The 23,250-nt window shown below is 41.0% G+C and overlaps 1 protein-coding gene across 3 annotated transcripts in view; it reads right to left on the bottom strand.

The window, feature by feature from the left end:
* Kcnab1 (potassium voltage-gated channel subfamily A regulatory beta subunit 1) overlaps positions 1 to 23,250 on the bottom strand; it is a 387,027-nt gene that overhangs the window by 56,953 nt on the left and 306,824 nt on the right. For all 3 annotated transcript variants that reach the window (XM_051198954.1, XM_051198956.1, XM_051198957.1), the window contains exons 3-7: positions 15,259 to 15,296; positions 12,133 to 12,212; positions 9,473 to 9,517; positions 6,963 to 7,007; positions 4,073 to 4,116 (exon numbers count right to left, since the gene is read on the bottom strand). In XM_051198954.1, the coding sequence (XP_051054911.1) occupies positions 4,073 to 4,116; positions 6,963 to 7,007; positions 9,473 to 9,517; positions 12,133 to 12,212; positions 15,259 to 15,296 (252 nt within the window). The remainder of the gene's footprint in view (positions 1 to 4,072; positions 4,117 to 6,962; positions 7,008 to 9,472; positions 9,518 to 12,132; positions 12,213 to 15,258; positions 15,297 to 23,250) is intronic.

The raw sequence follows: 23,250 nt of genomic DNA, 5'->3' as shown, positions 1-23,250 counted from the left end.
TAGTAGGACTGTGTTTAGAAGAGAAAGAAGTTTTCTCTAGGGTAGGGTGTGGCCATTCATCATGACAACCCTAGAATGTCACAGGCTCAGGACATAGTGTCCTCCATAAAGCAGGTGGGCAATAAGACAATGCTGATTATCATGACAAAATGATCCTGTGTTCATTATGTGATGGTCGTTATGTTTCACGTGAATTAATAAGTTTCATCCCTCATATTGCAATCCTATAATGTAGGAATACTTCTAACCTGTGTTATAGTCAATGAGACAGTTTAAGTAACTTGTAGTTACTCAGTTCATATGTAGTAGTCAGAACTTAAATGTGCAGTTCATTTGCACATAAATAAAAACCAAATACAAATCTCAGGTGAAGACTTTTGAAACAATTAAATGATATGATAAACATTATGGCTAAAAGTGTGTGGGGGTAGAGGAGAAGGAGGAGGAGGAGAAAGAAGAAGAAGAAGAAGAAGAAGAGGAGGAGGAGGAGGAGAGATGCTATCAAAAGTCTCCTTTTGAAATTAAAATTAAATAATTAAGAGCTGGTGTGATGTTATGTTAGCAGGTAAAGACTCCTGCTGCTAAGACTAATAACCCAAGTTTGCTCACTGGGACCACTACTATGGAGGGATAGAAATGACTCCTGCAAATTGTCTTCTGATCTCCACATTGGAGACACGGCATCCCACTCCTGCCTGTACCCAATAAAATAAAATGTAATAAAAATGAAATCATTGAATATCAGAACTATCTTTTTTATACTACCAGTCTGACATATTTCCCAGGAATATAAATATTTATATGTCAACAAAGATCTCCAAGTTCCAACTGGAAGAAATATCTAAAGTTATCCATTTACTTTTGGATTAGGTTTGTGTGGACATAAAAAGCTCAAGTTGAAACAACCACCCTGGGAAATAATTGTAACACAATGAAACAAAAAAGAGTAAATAGCAGTTTACAAAAAGTTCTTGAAATTAAGAATATGAAACCACACAACTCCAAAGAAAAATAGCTTAAAAACACAAATGCTAATTCTTAAAAAGAAAAAAATAATAAGGCATAAAGTCACAAAAGAAGTTTGGACTCACTGATAAATGAGTAAATAAGTAAAATTACTTCATTTGACACATGTTCTTTTAAGAAAATAGTTATTTCACGATACACCTTATTCTTTGACTTGAAAATGTTCTTAGAATCTACAGAAAGATGATCACTTATATAATTCTTTGTCATACTAAAAACTGGAAATATCCAATAAGTTGTGTGTAAAATATATTTTAGTTGAGAAAAAGTTTACTTACAAGTTCACTTAATTATTTTTTTCATATTCATACATGTACATAATGCATTTTAATTAAATCTACATTCCAATCCTTCCCCCCTAATTCCCCAAGCCACTTTCCCCTTATAACTTCATGTGTTCTCTTTTAAAACCCATTGAATTCACTTAATGCCATCTGCATATGTTTGGGTCTAGGACCATCTACTGGAGCATGGGTAGCCTTTTTGGGACTGCATCCTTGAAAACAGACTGTCCTTACCTTAGCAATCATCAATTGCTAGTAGCCTTTCGGCTAGGAATGGGATTGCACAAGTCTCTCCTCTATCTGTGCCAGGATTTGGCACTGGCTTGATATCATGCAGGTCTTGTGCATGCTGTCACAACCACTGGGAGTTCATGTGTGCAAAAGTCCCACCATGTCCAGCAAATGTTTCACTGCTGGGGTTTACTACTTCTAGCTCTTAAAATCTTCCCATCCTTTCTTCCTCACTGACCCCTGAGCCTTGGAGGGGAGGGGGTATGACATAGATATCCCGATGAAAGTTGAGCATGCCATTATCTCTTATTCTCTGCACACTGACCAGTTGTAGATCTCTGTATTAATTACCATCTAGTATGTGTGTGTGTGTGTGGGGAGCTTCTCTGATGAGCAATGAAAGATGCACTCATTTAAGTGGGTATACAGATATTCAGATAAGCAAGTTAGTGCAATGGAAGGGAAAGGTTACAAAGGACATATGCCAGACTGTCAAAATGGAGGGAAGAATTAAATGGGCTAGTTCATGTGTGTGTTGTGCTTGCGTGTTTGTGGTGTGTGTGTGTGTGTGTGTGTGTGTGTGTGTGTGTGCGCGTATGTGTGCGCGCGCGTGTGATTTTATTCTTTTTTTTTAAGTTTTGATAATGTTGGGAATTCATGAATGAAATTATTTTCAAAGAAGGAGACATTCTCTTCCTTAATAATTAATCATAAATATAAAAATCTTGGATCCTCTCTCTCCCTCCCTCTCTCTCTCTCTCTCTCTCTCTCTCTCTCTCTCTCTCTCTCTCTCTCTCTCTCTCTCTCTGTGTGTGTGTGTGTGCTTACTAGGATTGAACCCAGGCCTTGCACCTGTTAGGCAAGCACCATACCTCTGGGTGACAAGCCCAACCCTTCTTGTATTTTATGTTTGAGACCAAGTCTCACCAAGTTTCCCAAGCCAGCCCTCACTCATACTGTAGACCAAACAGGCCTCCTGCCTCAGTTTCCTGAGTATTTGAGATTACAGGCATATAATACCATGTATGTATGGCCAACAAATCTTAGATTTCCTATGAATTTGTCCAGATATTGAAAATATATTACAATACCTTTAAGATCCCCACACTGTAGCAAAATGTACAAGTGTAAAATCTTTTATATACTGGCAAGCAAGAAAGAAATAAAAAGCACTCAAAACTCAGTCCTTACCATGAAGTAAACTAGCTGTGCCCTACTACATAATGGCTCTTGCCAACTGCTTTGTTTCTTGTTTATTTCTATTCTTTATATAAAATTTTGAGTACCATGAGGAAAACAATGGCACTGTTAATTTATCTAGGAATAGAAAACAATTCTGTCTCTCTCTCAGTCTCTCTCTCTCTCTCAGTCTCTCTCTCTCTCTCTCTCTCTCACACACACACACACACCCATGCCACATACACACAGAGTTGTTTATTGTTTATTCTTTGTGTAGCCCTGGCTGTCCTGAAACTCACTCTGTAGATCAGGCTGGCCTCAAACTCACAGAGACCTGCATGCCTCTGCTTCCTGAGTGCTGGGATTAAAGGCATGACCAACACTGTCAGTCAACACAGAGAATTTTTAACATGTGTCCAAATCAAAACATGATCCTAATGTACATTAACTGATACAAGAATGACTAAAGTATAGCCCAACCATATAGTGGAATATTATTTGGAAAAATGAGAACAGTGAAGTACTGATGCATGTTGTAGCATGAATGAACATTGTACATAGTGAAAGAAGCCAGTCACAACATAGCACTAATCATGTGGTCACATTTATATGGAGTTGCAGAAAGGCTAAATGTGTAGAGACAAAAGTAGTTTAGTAGTTCTTGGGGCTGTGGAAAAGGTGGGTAAGATTGGGAAGTTAAATGACTTCTGTTTTTCTTTCTAAAGATGTGTTTTTACTTTTATGTGTGTGAATGTATGCCTTATGAGTGTAGGTGTCTGCAGAGGTCAGAAGGTGGCGTGGGATCCTCTGGAGCTGGAGTCACAGATGATTATGAGCTGCTCAGTATGGGTGCTAGCAATCAAACTCTGCTCCTCTGTAAGAACAGGAAGTGCCCGATCACTAAGCCATCTCTCTAGCCTTGCTAAGAGACTCCTAATGAGTACAAAGTGACTTTTGGACTTGAGGGAAATGTTTTAATATTGATTATAGTGATTATCACATAACTCTGAAACTTCTCAGAACCAAGGAATTGCGCACTTTTAGTGGGTCCCTCTTACCATGATGCAGATAACAGCTTAGGGAGAATCTCTTTAGTCTCATGTGCTCTTCACTACAGCAGCAGTGGCCGCACTAGAGAAGACCTCTAGACAACTCACCTTTCTCCTTTGGGTCCTAATTCTTCCTGCATCTCTATGCTCCCTGAGATCCACCCCCGGAAGAAACTTGGTTGGTGGTCACTCTTTTCATAAAGATTTTTCTCCCTTTCCAATGTACTTTGAACCTATTTTAGGGATACCTTACTTGAAACAGGAGCACACAAACTAAAATAAAACACAAATATCAGTACATACCTTCAATGATGTGCTTTCTTGACAACCCTCTTTCTGTTTCAGCTCTGCAACAAAAAAGAGGTAGGTGACTTTGGCTGGGGAATGCTGTTTTATTTTCTAAAAAGAGTTTCAAAATGAAGAATAACAATCATTCTTTTCTAAACTTTCTTTTTATTTATTCTTTCCATCTTTTACATTATGCCTACCGATCCCACCTGTCTCCCCCATCTCAGATAAAACAAAATAAAATTTAAGAGAAAAATGGGGTGGAGAAAGAATCTCGTCATGGAAGCTGCAGTGGGACACAGGGAGTCACTCAGTAAATTCCTTTATCCTTACATTTTTACATGAAGGTATTCGTTGTAAAGAATCATTGGTCTCGGTCTCTGCTACCTGCACTGACCCTGCCACCTGTGGTGGGTAAGGGACCTGACCCTCCCCCCTACTAACTGCAGCACTTGGGAAAGTGGACCCTGCACCTAGCCTGAGCAACATAGTAGAGCTAATCCTATTGGCTGAGGTGTGAGTGACCCAGTTCTGATGCATTGGAGAGTTGTCCCCATTTATTCACCTGTCATGTGGCAGCATTGGCAGGGGATAGGTGCCCCCTTCCCCATCAATGCCTGAGGCAAGTGGAAGAACTGTCCCTGAGGTCATAGGAGCAGGAAAGCTATCCCTCCCCCTTATCATCTGCAATACTTGGGAGAGTGGCTCCTACACCTTGCCTGGATAACACAGTAGACTGACTCTAAAAGTATGGGTGTGGGAGGAACCATCCTACGATGTGATGTGAAAGCTGGAGAACTGATCCCTACTTCTTGTTCATCACTGCAAGGGATGAACCAGCCAGGGTATTGCTGGAACATACCCTGGTGGTGAAGATATGGGAGAGATGGTGTCATGGACCAAGCATGCAACTACCTAGGTCCAGAACCAAGGTTTTGTGTTGACCCACCCCAACATCTACCCAATATGTGATCTGCTGGAGCACAAGGTGGAGAGAGGCAGGCATGTGCTGGGAGTTGTGGGGTGTGTGTCCATCCGTCTTGCACACCCAGGGCTGCAGGATCTCCATGAGACAGGGTGGCAATGGGATGTGCAGAAAGAGTCCCAGTGAGGGCCCATAATCATTCTTTCTTTGTCTACACTGCAAAGATTTTACCATGTATTCTGCCAGTCCTGCACTACTGGCTATAGAGAAAGCTGGTGGACAGCACCCCAAGTGTGGAGACCCTAAGAGATGTGGCCAGGCTGTTGATATCACTCAGCTCCAGGCTAAGTTACCAATCAGCTGTGCACATCCTTGACTTAGAGAACACAACACACAGTTCAATCTTCTAGCCTTGTTCCTAGCCAATCTAGAGAAGAAAAATAGTCTTTTCATAAGTTCATAGGTTTACTCTATGGTGGAGAAACCCAATGATACTAAATTTTTGGATAAAGCAAATTTTAAAGCATTGTTTGACAATGAAAACAATTTAACAATGATTAAAAGAAAGATGCAACAAACTTTCCTTAAATTAGCACACAAGGGGACAAGACAAGCCTTTAATGGCAGTGCTTCTGTTATTCCAGAAAAATCCTAAAGTCTGGGCAAGCAGAAAGGATGTGGTGGCTGACTTAAGTATTGATGAGGTATTCCTTCAACATCAATACTTTGGACAGCTTCTACAAACATGCATGTTGACATTCATCTGTTTAATGTATCTATTCCAAGATTTTTTACAAGTATATCAGTTAATATTGTGTATAACTCTGCTACATAGTGGCTCTTTTAGCTGGTCTCATTTCTGGCTTATTTTCACCCTCAAGTTAAGATTTCATGTACCAGTGCAAACAAAGGAACCAGGAATTGAGGAGATCATGAGAGAATGGGCACCTGTATTATAGACATCATATTATCTAAAAAGGGGACAATCAGAATAAAAATCTAGATTATGTCTTTATGTCTTCAAATCTTTAACAAGCTTAAGGTTCATAACAGTGTGATCATGCATGTGTATATATATGAATTGTGATTAGGTCTTCCTAAAGACCTCCTATTTTAAAACAAACACTGATGACAACAACATTAATCAAAGAGAAAAAGATACTTTTCTGTTTCACCCTACCTATTTGAGGGTGGTCAATAAGGTTTTAGTGGTTTCTGGTTTGTTGTCATTGTTGTTAGGTTCCTGGCATCTTTGAGATTTCTACAAGAAGCACAGGCCAACCATTGCTCTGGCATGAGGACCAGCTTGCTGTTTTCTTACATGTTTGGTAGAAACAGCCAGCTCCCTGATTCTTGCTGAATAATGTAAGCACCAGTTCAAACACTAACAGGCTGCTTCATCAGAAGCCAGCACAGCTTGTGGTTCATTCTGCATCCAACAACACTGAGAGGGCTTCTCTTTCATTTGTTCTGCCGGCGAGTGACATGGTGATAGTGTCCCTTATCCCCCAATGTGACGGTCTCTTTGATCAGTACTCTCAGAACCCTCCACAGAAATGATCAGAGATTTGAACCTGGAGGCCAACAGGATATTTTTATCTTTGCATTCCGTGCAAATCTTGAGTTTTGGCAGATTTGAGGAGCTTTTCTTTTGTGATGCTTTATTCTCTTTTCCTAAATTTTGAACTCTGTTTTGGAAATGGTTCTAAGTACGACACTGAAAAGTCTATACCAGTCATTTAGTAACAGGTGGCCACCTGCTATGCACTAAATTTCTTTGAGATTACAATGTTGAAGTGTAGTCTTAGGCTAATTACAATTTCTTTACCACAAGAGAAAAGAAAACCCTATAAGCTAGTTGATTTTAATACGAGGTAAATGTAAAAAATGATTGTTAAGACAATAAAAAGGAAAAAGTACAAATTGCTAGTCATTTCTCATCTCACAGAAAAATAAAATAATAAATGGTGCTTAACTTACTTTCCACCCCAGTAGAGTTTGGTTGTGATGACCAAGCTGGACCTCCTATACATCAAACAGACACAAAGAAATCATAGATCATTGTGGGTTGTTGATGAATTGAATTATTATTATATCACCAGGAGGAATTTGTGGTAGTACCTCACATTAAAAAAGAAGGTGGAGATGGAGTTCTGAACGCGCAGCCCCAAAATGTAAGAACAAGGGAAACTGGTGAGTTGTGACTTGAAGTCAGACACTAGAAGAGACTGAAGGGAAGTAATTTTTGCAGGGAACTCTGAAGGAGAAGGGATGCCCAGCACACTTGTGAATGGTTTTGCAATGTGTACTGAGTGGGAGGGAGGTGATCTTGGAGGTCAGAGATAGTGCCTGAGAATGTAGGTGACATACAGAATGAGTTGTGTTGGTAGCTCAGGAGAGCAGCCACTAATTAACACTTATTTAGAATCTGGCATGATGTTCATTGCCTGTGAACCTTTCCTGGGAGGAAGCCTCCTCTCTGCCAAGGACCATGGGCCCAAGTGGCTCCTAGTTATTATCTTATCCAATCATCACACTAACTATGTAGAAATAGGAATGATGAGCTAAAGCCTCATACTTAGTAAATGCTTTAAATCCTCTACCAAATGTCCTATCACTTTACTGCAAAGTGATGAAATATGAAAATCATGTCAGCAAACTGGTTACCTACTCAGAAGCCCCACTCAAGGGCAGCAAATGCCCTTGTTGTATTGTGATCCGGAAGAACTGTCCTTTGAGAACTACAGAGATATAATCTAAACTTGTGAGACAGCAAGAGCTCAGTGCACTTTGGTTCAGAATAAAATCTTTTGAGATTCAAAGATTAAGACCAAACTTCAGAATTATTAGAAATACAGGACATTTATAATTCTGTCAGCTGCAGAGTTGATACCTTAAAGCTCTTGGGCATAAAAGGCCTCCATGATTAATGGTGACCAGTGGGGAATGATAAGGATAATTCTGACAACTTGGTGGCAAAATGAAATTTTTTTTTTAAAACTTTGGCCTCTCCATCCCACTAAGGCAATTCCCTGAAGAGTAATTTGAGTTACAGAAATGGAAGAGCTGTGGATATAAGATCCTGGGGATTGCATACTTCAAAAGGACTACATAACACACCCACTTTCCACCCATGATAATAAGAGTCTGCATTGGGGAGCCAGGTCTTCTTTAGCAAACACTTTCTACTTTCCAAAAAATAAAGATGTTAGGAATATTATTAAAAAATAAACATAAGCCCCTTGGATTATCCAGACCAAATAATATGCTAAAGCTGCACATTCTATCAAAATAATGAAGTTAGATTCTCTACCAAACTGTCTGTCCTATGTGGGTATGTACACTAGCATTTATGCTCAGGTGGCAAGATTAGACTAAAACCTGGCAAATTATCCCTGAGCCATAGAAGCTCTCAGAGTAACTGTTCTGGGTGGTGGAGAAAGATTGAGTGAGTGTGATACAGCAAGATGGCACCGTCTCTCAAAGGCTTTGCTTCCCTCTCACTTGGCCATCAAGGCATCCTAGCAGCCATTTTGTAGTTAGGAAAATCAAGGCTCAGAGAATTGAAATCGCTTTCTCTGGACATCAATGCTAACAAGGACAAGAAGCCAAGCCAGCTAATTGAACATGCTAGGATGGCATGGTTTGTTTATCTTCTCTCCAATTTCCTCCTGGAGGCAAATGTGAGCCTTACAAACTTTTCATAGCATAGTAGTAGCTTGAGCTGTTATCTGCTAGGCTGAAAGGTGACTTGTGAAACATTCATACCAATCTATTTTCCATAAAGTATGCATGAATATGTTCTGCAATTAAGGAGGGTGAATCAATGCCTACTGAAGGAAAACCTCTGTTTCTCTTTCTTCATGGACAGGAGCAAGGAGACCACCTTGCTGTTGGTCTTGCTTTGCTATGTTTCATAACACCCCAAATGTCATGCAACCCTCATTGCCACTTGCTTTATGGGATGGGTGAACACAATCTTTGCATTTCTTGGAGCCCTCAAGGATAGCAGATACTTCTCTGAGTACTCAGGGAGTAGAGCTCCAAGCACCCAGGACAGATGCTGGCAATTGTTAGATGACACAGCTTTCGGCAATTATCCTAAGGGTTTTTTGTTTCATCATTTCTTTGTACAGAGAGCTGTTAATAAAATGAGTGGTGCACATAAATCTATGTATCTAGATAGTTTCCTGTAGCTTGCGCCTTCACTAATTACAAGTGTAATCAAAGCTATGCGAAAGTCATGTTCTTTTATTCACAAATATCTCATGCACCATCCCTCTTCTCTGTCAGACCCTGTCATGACTCACTGCTATGTAACGGCTATGTAATTTTTGAAGTACAAATAATGAAGTCTCTGGCATTTATTTCTAAACTACTAAGTGTTGGTTACTTCTGGGGGCAACCTTTTCTTCTAGTCCTATATAATTTTGTTTTTGCTTTTCTGGTGCATAAAAGACAAACACAAACAGTTATGGTAGACGTGATACCTCCAGCCTTTCTTCTTGATGATGTTTCCCAGAATCACCTCGGCCCTGAAGGGGGAGAAGACAAAGTCTTAGACTGCAGTGTCTCAGAAAAGCAAGAGTCAACCCAGCATCAGAGCCATCCCGATTTTAAACTCTCAGTGCCTACAGAACCCCAAAATAGAAGCTCCCTCAGCTGGTAGCACAGTCTCCACTGTTTCTGCTTGTGCCGGCAGAATCCTGCTCTCAGGCATTCCAGAAGCACCTGCCAAATGCTGGCGCTGGCAGGAGACCGCCTGTGGTCCTGACATAAGAAACAGAGGAGTCATCTGGCAACTTGGCCCCACATAAAAATACCCTACTTTGGTCGATGAATCTATTTCCTCTAGTTTATCTTCTGCAACTAACAATTTGAGCAACCGTGGAAAGGCCACCATAAATGCCCTTCCTGGATAGTGAGATCAACAACTAACTTATCCACCATCATGGAGCCCTCATCTAGTACCTGTTGGAAACAGAAGCAAACACCCATAACTAAACACTGAGTCGAACTAGAATCAAGATGCAGAGGGAGAAGACAAGACCAGGTTGCAGAAACACATAGAGACAGCTGACCCGAACAAGGAGGAGCTAACGGGCCCCAAGACTGATAGCTGGGAATCCAGCATGGGACTGACTCAGACCCCCTGAATATGGTTCTCAGCTAGAAGGACTGAGCAGTCTAAGGGACCTCAGACAGTGGAACCAGGATGTATTTCTGGTGCACAAAAGGACCTTGTGGTCACATCCCCTATGGAGGGACACTCCCTTAACCTAGAGACAGGAGATAAGTCCTAGTCCCTACTTAAAATGACTTGACAGATTTACATGAACCCACCTGGATGGCATTGCCCTACATGTGGAATTGGGGTGGGGATATGGAAGGGGAGAGTGGTCAGGGTGCATGTGAGGGCGGAGAGAGAGGAAGAAAGAGGGAGAGAGGGAGAGAGGGAGAGGGAACTGGGATCGACATGTAAAATTAAAAAAAAAATACCCTACTTTGTGGTGTTCAATAAGAGTCAAGGTTTTTCCATCTAATTGCAGTGGAACAATTTAGTTGTGCCTGGAGGACAAGAGACCTCAGACTGCTTAGACAGAAAATATTGGCTTCTAGGTGATCCTGGAAGAAAAGAAAGAAGCTACATGTGCACTTAAATGTCCCAGGTCCAGCAGTTTAGTGGTCCACATGAAAATGTTCTAGGACTGAGTAAGGTTTGTCAGAAGACTAAGATATAAGGAGACATTACAAAATACCCTTCCTGTTGCTAAGACTGGGTTGTATCTTAATATTCTGTCTCCAGGAAGATTCACCGAGATTGAGGAAACTAAAATGCTTTCTATCCCTCCCAGTGAGACCCTCAGTGTGAGAAGTGGGGTTGCCAGAGTTTGGAGTGGGAAGGGGAGTGCATTTAGCATTTAGTTCATCTGTGAGCCAGATATGGATGCCATTGCTAACTATTATTTTATGGAAACACATGTTGTTTTTATTAGAGGGTACAACCTTTAAGAAATCAGGATGCAGACTAGCTATGGAGAATGCTCCAAATGAACAGACATTGGATGGTATTGGACTCGTTTTCATTTCTTTTTATTTGGCCATTGTTACATGTAATCCTATCTCAATTCCACAGTGACCATCAATCAATAATGATTCAAATGGCTATCACTCACAGTATGAGTTACAATTGAGTCTCTAGCAGACCCAATATGTTCTCTTTTTCTGTCTTGGCCTGTTGGCACTATACGTGATTCAACAGAGGAAACCTCCAGACAAGAGGGTTTGTAGAAGGGAGCAAGGCCCTACAACTTCTACATTCTTTTCCTGGACTCATTATAAACAATGGGGATGTGGAAGCTTAAGTCCCCTGATTTTTCTTAAGCATATACAGGTCCTTGAAAAAGAGGAAAGCAAGTATGAAAGATGCTCTTTGAACACCTAAGTTGGACGGAGCAAGCCCCAGCTCAACTGTAACTTTCCTGAGGGAGGGGCAGTAGGCCTGCTCTGGCCATACTCCACTGTTCCCTGAGAGACCAGCAGGGAGGGATGTCCTTTACTGATGGAAGCCAGGCCAGGAGACCAGGGATCCATACCTATTCTGAAATATACTAGTTATGTTGTGTGGCATATGCTTGGTGGTCTGTCCTGACAGAACATCAGCTATGTGTTCTGATTTAGCAAGCCATGTTTAGAGTGCCAACTCAACACCCAGGTCCAAAGAAAGTCTCTAGAAGTCTCTTCTCAACAGAAGCGAGGTCTCTCTGTAGTCTGCTGTCTCCAGAGTAGGCTCTGAAATGCCCTTCTGTAAAAGTTGTTGATATCTTGGCATTATGTGGGAATCAAGACTTTCATTAATATCAGCACAGGGACGGGAGGTCAAGTAATCAGGTAACACCTATCCATCTCCACCACCATTCCTATGGCACATTTTTCTTGTGTTCATCTCCCTTACAGCCCATTTTTCTTACAGGAATGGTTTGGGTAGACCAAGAGGGTCCCAGGATTCAACACTCTAGTGATGGGGAGGGCTGAGAAAGAGCAGGCACAAGAGAAGCAGCCCCTCCTCACCATTGCCACAGCAATGTCTGGGCACACCCTCTTGCTCGCAGGGATGCCAGGTAATGGACAGAAACTGGTTCTGACTTACTTCCCAGCAGCATAGACCTCAGCAGTGTCAAAGAGATTAACTCCACTTTCATAGGCAATTGTCATCAACCGTTCAGCAACCTGCAAGAGGACGCAAATGTCAGTCAGAAATGCTGGAATAGTTGGGAAGCAATGCTAAATCCTTTATCCACCTTTCACCCTGAGATCCCAATACCGCGTCTCATTTTTTTCTCAGCCAGAGTGAGTGGCAAAAGGAAGTAGACTCAAGCATAGGTGATCTTCTACTCTCAGGCAAAGCAGGCTGAAATCCCACTTCTGTATGTGTGTGTGGGTAGTTGTTAGTTGTCCTCCAAACAGGAGGTATTCAGATCTGTGTTTCCCACCCCTGATGGGAAAACCTTGTTTGATAACACCCTCAGTGACATGTAATCTTGATGACAAAGAGGGTCATTTGTATCAACTCCTTTCTGCAAGCCAATAGCTTCTGGAAGTTGGATGACTCCTGACCTAAAAGCTTGTGACATTCCTGCAGGCCTAGCCAAAGGTGCTGATGAATCACGGGCCAGACATCATGACTGCTGTAAAGCTCCTGGCACCAGCAGTTCAGTGGAACAGTAGGCATCATCTTAGAGCTGCTGCTGAGTCAACACAGGGGAGGGAGGGGGCAAGCCCCTGACTCACTAGGGAACAGTTCCTCTGTGCTCAGGCTGCAACAGATCAGAGTTCCGTGTTCCATGGTGCTGCTCAGAGCAAGTGGGAAGTGTGGCAGGGGCAGGAGTGCAGATGGTTATCTGTAACAATCAGCCCCAGGTGTGGCTGTCAAGCAGCCTTGTGAAGAGCAGCAGCAGTGGAGGAGTCTGTCTTCACTTTGCTTCTTAGTGTACTAGAAGTTTCAAAAATCTCCACTTCCCACGTCAATGATTGCTGTTGATTTTTCATTATTTTCTTTGATTACTGCTTTTCACTTGCTACTATGAAAACATCATTCTCTCTCACTCCCCCACCCTCCCCCCCTTTGGATTTTTGGGACAGGGTTTCTCTGTATTGCTTTGGAGCCTGTCCTGGAACCAGGCTGGCCTCAAACTCACAGAGATCTGCCTGCCTCTGCTTCCCCAGTGCTGGGATTAAAGGCGTGAGCCACCAATGCCCAGATTCAAACATCATCCTTAAACAGAGCTGAAAGTAGAGTGAACATAGTTTCTTTCTTCTGGTTGTTCAATGTTTTTGAAATTATGGTACTTGCAGTGAAAACTATTATGGTATGTCATATAGCATATTGGTGGATTATTATTGGGAAATATAACAATTATATCTTATATACAGAGAAGTTTTGAAATGGATGGACACTTGGAGTGATTGATAGCAGGAATACTTCCCAAGCATAGAATCTGAAGACCTGACCTGGAAATAATGGGAAAAATATTGAATTGGTCTGAACACTGGCTTTAGGCCTTGATACAATTTTTGATCTGAAATGTCTTATGAAAGTCTTTGTGTTTGGTTCCCAGTCTGTAGCATTATTTTCAGAATCTTCAAGAAGTGGGGCCTACTGGTAGGAAGTTAAGTCACTAAGACCCTGCCTTTATTCTTCCCGGTGTGCACTGTCCTCTGTTACACACTAGTCATGATATACTGGCTCACTACAGATCAAAGTCAGGAGAGCCAAAAGAATATGGATCGAAAACCCTGAAACTTTGAGGCAAAATAAACTTTTGTTCCCTAAAAGTGGATTACTTGCGGTCTTTTGTCACTGTTATAGAAAATGAATATAGTCTGTGAATGTCCTTTGTCTCTATAAATACACTTGGACAAATCATTTGGGTTTCACAGATTTCAGTGTTCTTAACTGAAGGGGTTCTATGAAAGATCTCCTTCTCCTAGGGGAAGCTGGTCTCACTTCTTCAACAAGGGCCTAATAGCCTGTGAGCCACATGGACAAGAAAAATCTTGTGAGATATTCACACTAATGAGATTTTGCAGAGAATTTTGGGAATACCTTTCCCTTCTTCACCAAATTTCTAGAAACAGAACTCTTACCCTGTTCTTTTTGAGTCTTAAACATTCTTGTAGCTGTTTCATTCTTACTACCTGAAGAGAAAGTTGACCCCAAGGGCTAAATAGGGCAGAAAGAGTGACTCTCTTCCTATAGCTTAAAGGTCAAAATGAATGTTCTTTTTTTGGTTAAATAGATGTGAGCAGGGTTTAGTGTTACCTGCTATTAAAGCTACTTCAACTACATTACAGATGAGAAAACATGGAATAAATCCCCAAATTCAGAACTGTTTGGATGCTAAAAGAGCTCTCTTAAAAATCATTTTAAAGAAATTATTACTCTTATAAGTACCATATATCTTGGGTTTTATTTGAAAGTCATACTATGGAGTTACTAAGTTTGTTGATATCCATGCTAAATACTTATCCAATATGTTCTTGAAATTTCAGGGAGTAGCACTGATAATTATAGCACACAGCATATTATGGTGTGGTCATTTGTACCACACCTGAGAGCACCTGGAAGTCTGAGAGAAAGCTGGGCAACCAGGGAGGTGAATTCATTGCTATAGGCTTACATTTTTACCTGAAGGGAACAGATGAGATTGAGCCATTTGGTTGTGGGCTTTGGCTCACAGTTGACCCCTCTGCTTACAAGGTCATCTTTGTCTTTTTCCTTCCACAGTGTATCAGGAAGTACCAGGTTGCAGGCTGGAGACCCTAGATTGGGACTTAGTTCCCTTCTAACTTGCTGCTTATTTGGTGTCTAACAGTGCCTGTGTCCTTGGCTGTACTCCCAGTGAAAGTGCCTTTGTACACCTCCATACTTCTTTACCTGATGCCAATCATAAGACCTCTTGATGTGCACCCACATCCTCCTGTAGGAAGGAAGGAAGGACTTCCATAGCTACTGGGAATGCTGCCATTGGAAAGCCTTCTGCTGCCAGCCACCTAAGACTACACTTGGCTGGAGTCAACTCACCCAAGATCTGATTCTAGGCTAGCTTTTACCTGATGACTTGGCAGTACACACACACACACACACACACACACACACACACACACACACACACACACACACACGTAAAAACCCAAGAAAAAAGTGGTAGGGAAGGGAAGAATATCCCTACTGTACATTTCTTCATCAGAATTGTAGAAGTTGAAAGTGGCTTACCTCATCTGAAATTTGACCTCCAAATGTCACCCATGTTCCTGGAAGAGAATAAATATTTGTGTATTATTTGTAGCCATTTTTCTAATATTGTACATAATAAGGGGAGACCTTTATATCAGAGCAGGTAGTTCACAAATGTGCCTAGATGTGGGCACATGCACACCCTGGTCTAGGTTTTCCCCCCTTCCTAATACTACAGAAATAGTCTTTGTCCCTTTGGGGAAGGGTACCTCTTAAAGCCACCATGGATGCTTGTGGCGTGCAGCATCTCCCTACATGAAACTTTGCTTCTGCAATAGGACCAGATACACAAGAAGTCAGTGCTATGGAGCTCAATTTGGCTGCACACCTATTTTTACTCTTCCACAGCTAAGAGGCCTATTCTGCCAGTGAGCACAAGAAAGTGTGGCAGCCAGCATGAGCTAGGCCTTTACTTAAGCTTCTGGCCTTCTTTGAAGACTTTGTTTTTAATTTTTTGTTACCTTTCAAGAGTACTTTCTCAGACATTCTGCCAGGCCCTGTTTACAAGAAAGACCTGAGTGGTGACGCTTAATGCACCTTCTCTGGGTGGCCTGCTCTGGGAAATTTCTGTTGATTTGAGGCGAATGTAGAGACAGGAGCCAGGGAAAGGACAAGGAAGGCAAAGGGAGGGAGGCATAACTGGCAACATGTGCAAAGCCAGACACTGAGGAGGTGCATGCTGTGAGTCCCAGAAGTGTCTTCTGTTAATCGCTTCCTTATGCATTCTTTTTTTTTAAATTTTATTTGAGCTATAAGTTGATCAGAGACATTGGCTTCATACACCAAGGATAGTGAGGTAAACGACACAGTTCCTGTCTTTAGCTCATAGTTGGCAGGATACTTTGATAAATACGCTCTGACTGAGGCAAACACAAGACAGTATAGCAAAGTACTCTGCCTAGGCTGGAGTGGAAAGCACTCATGGAGGACTTCATAGAGAACATGACACAGTGATTGCATGTTACAGGAGTAAAGGGAATGGAGAAGAAGGGGACAGGAATTTCAGACAAGAGGTTGGAAAAACAAGAAGGCAGAGGACGTGAGTGTGGCATCAGGTCCCGGGGTGAAACATGAGTCAAAGAAGGAGACCTGGGCAAGATTAGAAGCAGTTAGGACAGGGAAATGGTTAATATTTATAGGGCATGAAAGAAATGCTGTTGACAATTTATATACAGCATTTTACTGTAAGTCATAGCTACCACTAGGGCACACCTTCTAGATGTCAATAGTATACTAAGAGCTTTTTCTTGAATCATTTTACAGACTCAGAGGGCAACTTTATTTTCCATGTTAGAGCTGAGAAATCTCACATTAGCCAACACTAAGTGAGCTACCCAAGCTTCCACCAACATGCTTGGCTTTGAGAAGGCTGCCCACTTCAATGTATCACACTGATGAATTAGATTGTCTCTACGATAGTGTGCCATCCATAGACATATGTTGATATACTTTTTTCCTTGTTCTCAAAGACTAAAACAAAGGGAGTTTATGAATCATCTTATGAGTGTGCTTTCTATCTCTGGAGGTTGCAGATGGGCAGCCCACAGCTGACACTCAGCTTGCAGGCTCACTCTGTTTCACTAGAATGGAGTTGAACAACTTGGTATTTCAATAAATTTTGAATGAGTTACTGACATTTAAGTACTTAGGAAATTTTTCTGAAATCTTTGGATTTTCAGCAAATATTAACAACAAAAGGGCAATTCCTTTTCTAGGTAGGTATACCCCAAACTGAGATGGGGAGGGCACTTTTGTGAAAGACTGTGAGCTGCCACTCCACCCTGATTCCTGATGTATTCTTAACATAGAAATAAAACAGTTACTGCTTTGTACCATATGTTTATTGCCATTTGCCTTACAGCAAAATATAAGAGGAATGTGAACTTGTACATTTTAAAAACCAGAAGTGATTATTTTAAGAAAAAAAATAGGCATAGACATTTTCCCCCTATAAAATATTACAAAGAATTCTAACAGAGAAAAATCCCACTGTAAGCAACCAAAATAAAAGCAGTCATGACCTGCACACAGAAAAGATCCCCTCTGAAAAACTTATGGTATGAGGAAATGGTCCATGCTAGGTTTGAATGGGAATTAAGTGAGATTGCTGTGGAATGCAGCTCTGTATTAAGTGAAAATATTTGACTGGGTATCAAACCTTTTCACAGACATTTTATAAAAGAGTCCCTTTGAACATGGCAGAAATGAGCCCCAAGAAGAAACTGAGAATGTTAGTGGAACTGGCTCTGCATGGGAGGTTTACAGCTGAGAATACTTAGCACAAGTCAAATTACTGGAGCCATTTTCTATTGCAGCAAATGAGAAAGCAGATATGAGCGCATGCATTGGTGACTATTTCTGGTATAGTGAGGAACTTTGAAGGGGTCAAAGAACTTTTGGGTGGGGGCCCATGAAAGGAAAAACATGAGACATGGCTGTCTTGTGTGATGGGGAAAGTCTCAGATCTTTTATAAACTGAGTATAATCTGGTGGAAGTCACTGTTGCCACAGGTGGGTGGGGTTGCTGCTGGCCCTGTCAAGTTACAGACCAATGATGGCACTGTTATGTGGGATCACTATACCCGAGTCCCTTAATTTCCCCATTCATTAAAAAAATGGCTTTGGGCAAAGAGCTAAAATGGGACAAGCCACGGATTCAGTAATGAGTCCCACAAATTAGCTATTCTTCTATATCTTCAAGCAAAATCAGGTCAATGCTTAGTGACTTTGCTAGATGATTTGTGCTGTGCTGCAAAAGCACTTCTTTTATTTGTTTGTTTAATCGTTCATGTCATCAATGAGAATAGACCCATCTCTACGAAGTCTGGAAGATTTCCTGGAGTCTGAGCTGCTTCCTGATCTTACAAATCATCTGTGCTTGAATACTTCTCTAAGGGGACATTCACAAGAACGGATGCTCCTTAATTTACCAAGGGGCTGTGAACTAGGAAATCTAGCATGTGTTGAAAATACCAAGAGCCACGTACTTTATTCACCAAATACCTTAGTTTAACAAGGAGTGTAATGTATAGAACCAGCTGTTTCTTGCATGGTGGTTGGCTGGCCGGAGGTTCCCCCATCTGCTCTTGCTCAGCATTGTGACAGTATTTGATGCAAATTCTATCCCAGGAATGCAAAATATAGAGGTGGTGGAGTACTAGCCTAGCATGTACAAGGTTTCAATCCCTAACACCATAACAAAAATCAAAGTATAGTTTCTACCAATTGTATATTGCTGTTGTACCATCATAGGATTATAAATTAAAGAATCACAATGTCAAGACAATGTTAAGTCAAAAAGTGAAATTTGCCTAGATTATTATTTGCTCATCTCAGACCTCATAAAGCTTGGGGAAGTCACTTATTGAGGAATGATGATCCATTTTTAGATGAGAATTATAACCTAAAATTCTTTCTCCAAGGTTGTATTGTTAAAAATTAGATTGCCAAAATGTCTCTGATTTCAAGTTTTATATGTAATTATGCTTAATAGGAAATTATCCCAGCACTTTGAAGACTAATGATAGTTAAAAGACAATTCAGTTCAACTTAACCAACGTTGACTAGGTTTTCAAATAAACTAGCTTCATTTAGCTCACTTTTATTAATTATTTATTAATAGTACTGAGTAAAACTCCAAAAGCCAGAACTGTATGTACATCGCAGAGGAAGATAAGGGCATTTTACACTTAAAAACTGACAACGATTCTAGCCATGTTGGAATAGCACTAGTTTTAGGAGTGGCTCTATTAAAAAAAAAAAAAAAAAAAAAAAAAAAGAAAAAGAAAAAAGAAAAAAAACCCAAACCAAACCAAACAAATAAACAAACAACAACTCTTCCATGTCTCTTTTAAGAGCTTAACATTGTTAACATTGTGTTGTATACATCATAGTGAAAGTTGGACAGCCTGAAGGATATTTGCATACAGAAGAAGAAAAGATGTTAAGTCAAAGTTGGGATGAATTATGATGAGAAATAGTGAAAGTTAAATAATTTTCCTTTTATATTGGATTAAAAATATTAACATATAACAGCATGTGCATCGTATGTGTTTATGTTATTTCTATAATTTGAATATGGTTCGAGTGCCACCAATATTTCTTACATTGGGAGTTTGGCCTAGTGTTATTGGGAAGTGGTGGGAATTTGAGTGGTATAGCCTAGTAGGAGGTCGAAGGTCTTTGAGGGTAACCCCTTGGTAGCTGTCATGAGGGAGTTGTTATAAAAAGGAGCAAGTTTGGCCCTTCTATCACTTTTGTTCTTGTTTGAGATACAGTCACTTGCTTGTTCAGACATGCAGTCCTGTGCCACCACCTCCTGACCTCATACAGGTCAGGGAACAGGCTGCTGCTCTATGCCTCCCGTCACTCCCTACTCTCACTGATACTGGACTTGGCACCTTCAAAGCTTGGAGCTGAATGAATAGCCTGTGTCAGATATTTCACTTTAGTGATGGCAAGCTAATAAAACTACATAATACACCATAACTAAAAAAATAGTGCTTCCTGTTTTGGAAGTTAGCCATTATTACATTCGTCTAACTTTGTTCAAGGGGATCACCTCTCTGACACTTTACACATGCACTACTCTCCAAAGCTCCAGAATAAAAGTGGTAGGTAATGGGTCCATGTTTGTTAAGTCGAAGTGAACTGCCTTTTGACTATCATTAGTCTTCAAAGTAATGGGGTACTTTTCTATCAGGCATACTTTGATTTATTTTGATTTATTTATACTTTGATTTATTTATTTACTTTGATTTATTAAAGAATGAATAATGCTCATTAACAATTAATCAGTTATTTTGGTTTCTAGGTAGTTGAGATGTTTTCCACCATCTCTGGGTTTACCAACCATTTCCTCTACTAGAGAAGGGTGCTATGACAGTCCTTCCTCTGAATGCAAGGAGAGCAGGTGACACTGTGGGCAGATGCATCAGCTGTCACTGGAGGAAGAGATGTCACAGTCCTTCTTGCAGGAGGGGATGGGGCAACAGCTGTATAGTCAGGGATCATTGGTTCTATGATTTTATACTCTATCATCCCTAGGTGAGCTAAGGTGTTTTCTAATCACAAGAAGGTGTGGAAAGAACTCTGTTCACTCATTAAGAGAAATTAAAGGGTAAACAAAGTAAAGGAACTCAGAAATTCTAGCCCCAAGGAGAATCTCTAGTGACAGCTCCGGGATGTCTAGACAGGTGACTGAGGTGAGGTTGGGGAATTCACTTCTTGAACTTGTCACCTCCCATCAATTTAGGGGAATGGAGAATGGAGACACCTGTTTTCTGAGTATGCAGTATAGCCAGGGCTGGAGTTCTGAGTCCTCCACTCACTCACTAGGAAGATAACTGTTGGTGACAATAATTAATTATAATGGTAATAATAACAATAGTAATATTATAGCATCAACACAGGAGTTTTAGGAGAATGGTAAAATATACTAAATGGTTAACAGTCTCTGCCTCAAAGCCACCATTAAGTTCCCATCTTAGTTTCATGAGTGTTAAGCATTAGAATTTCCTAGAAGCTCTGCTCTGAGATTTTGATTATTTCTATCTGACCAGCAGCCAGATTACCTGTGTATTTTACAAGCACCCTAAAAACCTGAATGTGACATGTCACACTGAGAAGCCCTGCTGTGGTTACAGCAGAGATGCTGCAGGCTTGTATGACAGTGACTAATACAGCTCAAGCCACGTCTCCTGCAAACAATGCAGATGAAGGATCCCTCTGTGTTCTGGCTTGCATCTGTCAGTGTTTTACATGGAGTCTGGCCATTATTTTTGGATCCAAGCTGCAGCCTAATCTTTCTTTGGCATCTAGTGTGTTGATAATGAGCATCTGTCTAGAGTTAACAAAGTGATGGAACTCAGCCCTTTCTTTTAAGTTTGATTGTTTGATTACCTTTCCTCTCAAGAACCAATAACAGCACCCAGACTCTTCGAGGTGGGCAAGGAGTATCCTTTTACACGTGTACTTTTCAAAAGAGCTTGCAATAGCAACACAACTAGACAAGGAAGCAGTGAAGGCCACATGGAACTAAAGTGTGCCTCCAAGGTAAGTGAGGTTCAAGTAGTATTCCCATTTACAGCTGAAGAAAGTGTGCTTACACACATGCACATGCACTTTTAAGGACTAAATACCATTTCAATCCTTTTCTACCCTTGGAATACAGTAAAATAGGAAACTACAGTCAAACGAGAAAGGAGTTCTCCACATCTGTCATACAGATTCACTGTGTTCTTTCCCAAACTAGTGGTTCTCAACTTGTGGGTCTCAACCCCCTTTTGGGGGGGAACCAATGGCCGTTTCACAGGGTTTGCCTTAGGCCAATAGAAAACATACACATATTTATATTACAATTACTAACAGTAGCAAAGTTACAGTTAAGTAGTGTCAAAAATAATTTTATGGTTGGGGTCACCACAACATGAGGAACTGTATTAAAGGGTCGCAGCATTAGGAGGTTGAGAAACACTGGTTTGGACTCTTCTGTTTGCATCTTATGTATCAGTTCTAGTCCCCATGGGAAAACTTAGCAGCATTTGAAAAACACTGCAGTGTCTATATACCATATTCCTTTAGTGGTAGGCTGTCTAGGCTACACTCTCCATAGCACCATGCCGATTTTGGTTGGTGATGTGCCGTGTTCTCCCCACCTACCCTATGCTCTGTTCTAGTCACTTGTATATCTGGCTGTTTATAGCACCACCCTGCTTTAGGGACCTGTCCACCTTCTGCCCTCAACCAAATGTCGCTCCTGTGGAAACTTTTGTTACATTACGCTTTACACCCCCTCTCTCAAATTGTCCATTTGTGGATGAAGAATGCCACATATTTGTCCTCATGCCTCTGGGTCACCTTCATGCTCATGCATTCTCTCAGTTTTATCTGCAGTCAAGGTTTGCCTAAGGATTTTGTATTTTGTTGTTCCATAAGCAATGTCCCAAACTCACGCATAGAAAATGGACCCAACTCTTAAGTCAGCACACACTTCAAAACTCAAGACCTGGTTGAAGGCTGGCTAATGACAGGATGTGGTATCTGTGGCAGAGCTCCTGGGGCAGATTGTCCAGAAATGGAACCTGTACCAGAAGACAGCTCCTAGGTGACAATGTTGTCTAGATAACACAGAAACAAGTGAGGAGAGGTTAAACCCTAACTTTTTGAACCAGTGTGCACATTTGAGGTTCTAAGGGTTAAATGGGTGGGACAGACACAGGTTCTTTATGACCTTTATAGATATGGTTCAGATATTTGACCCCCTCTTTCCTTTGTTCTCTTTCTCTGTGTTCCTCCCTGTTCTCACTTTCTTCCTCCCTTTTTTTCTTTCTTTGATTTAAAGATTTTTGTATTTAGTTGCCAAGGGATATTCCTAGCTTCATGTTGTTTTAGGAGCTATTTCAGGGCAAGTGTGCCCAGAAAATGATGGGAGATGTCATTCTGTATATGTTTCTCATACTGGTTAATGAATAAAGCACTGTTGGCCAATAGGAAAGCAATATAGGCGGGACTAGGAGACAAGGAGGAAAGAGGTAATAGTAAGGAGGAATCAAGATGGAGAGTCTGGAGAAAGCAGAATGCTGGCCGGCTCCCCGGTAAAAGAAGACCATGTGAAAATATATAGATCAGCAGAAATGGGTTAGTACTTAAGACAGAGCTAGCCAATAAGAAACTAGTACCGGGCCAATAGCATTATATCAAATACAGAGTCTCTGTGTATTATTTGGGGCAGGCGCGGCAGCAGGACAAGACCAGGCAGCGGGTAGAAAAACCTTACTCCTTACAAGAAAAAAATTTTTTTTGTTTCTCTATTTTTCTGATCAATGCAATTTAAAGACAAGAGAGTGATGTTGAAAATAGGATGGGTATAGCTATGCAATATTAAGAAGTGGTTAAAATATTATAAAGCACATCACAAGCAGGGTCAACTCTCCTCCAGGGGTTCCAGAACTATTTCAGAATCATCAGGCA

Source organism: Phodopus roborovskii, unplaced genomic scaffold, assembly GCF_943737965.1.
Source record: "Phodopus roborovskii unplaced genomic scaffold, PHOROB, whole genome shotgun sequence".
NCBI classification, from domain to species: domain Eukaryota; kingdom Metazoa; phylum Chordata; class Mammalia; order Rodentia; family Cricetidae; genus Phodopus; species Phodopus roborovskii.
This window is presented reverse-complemented; position numbering and strand designations above follow the sequence as displayed.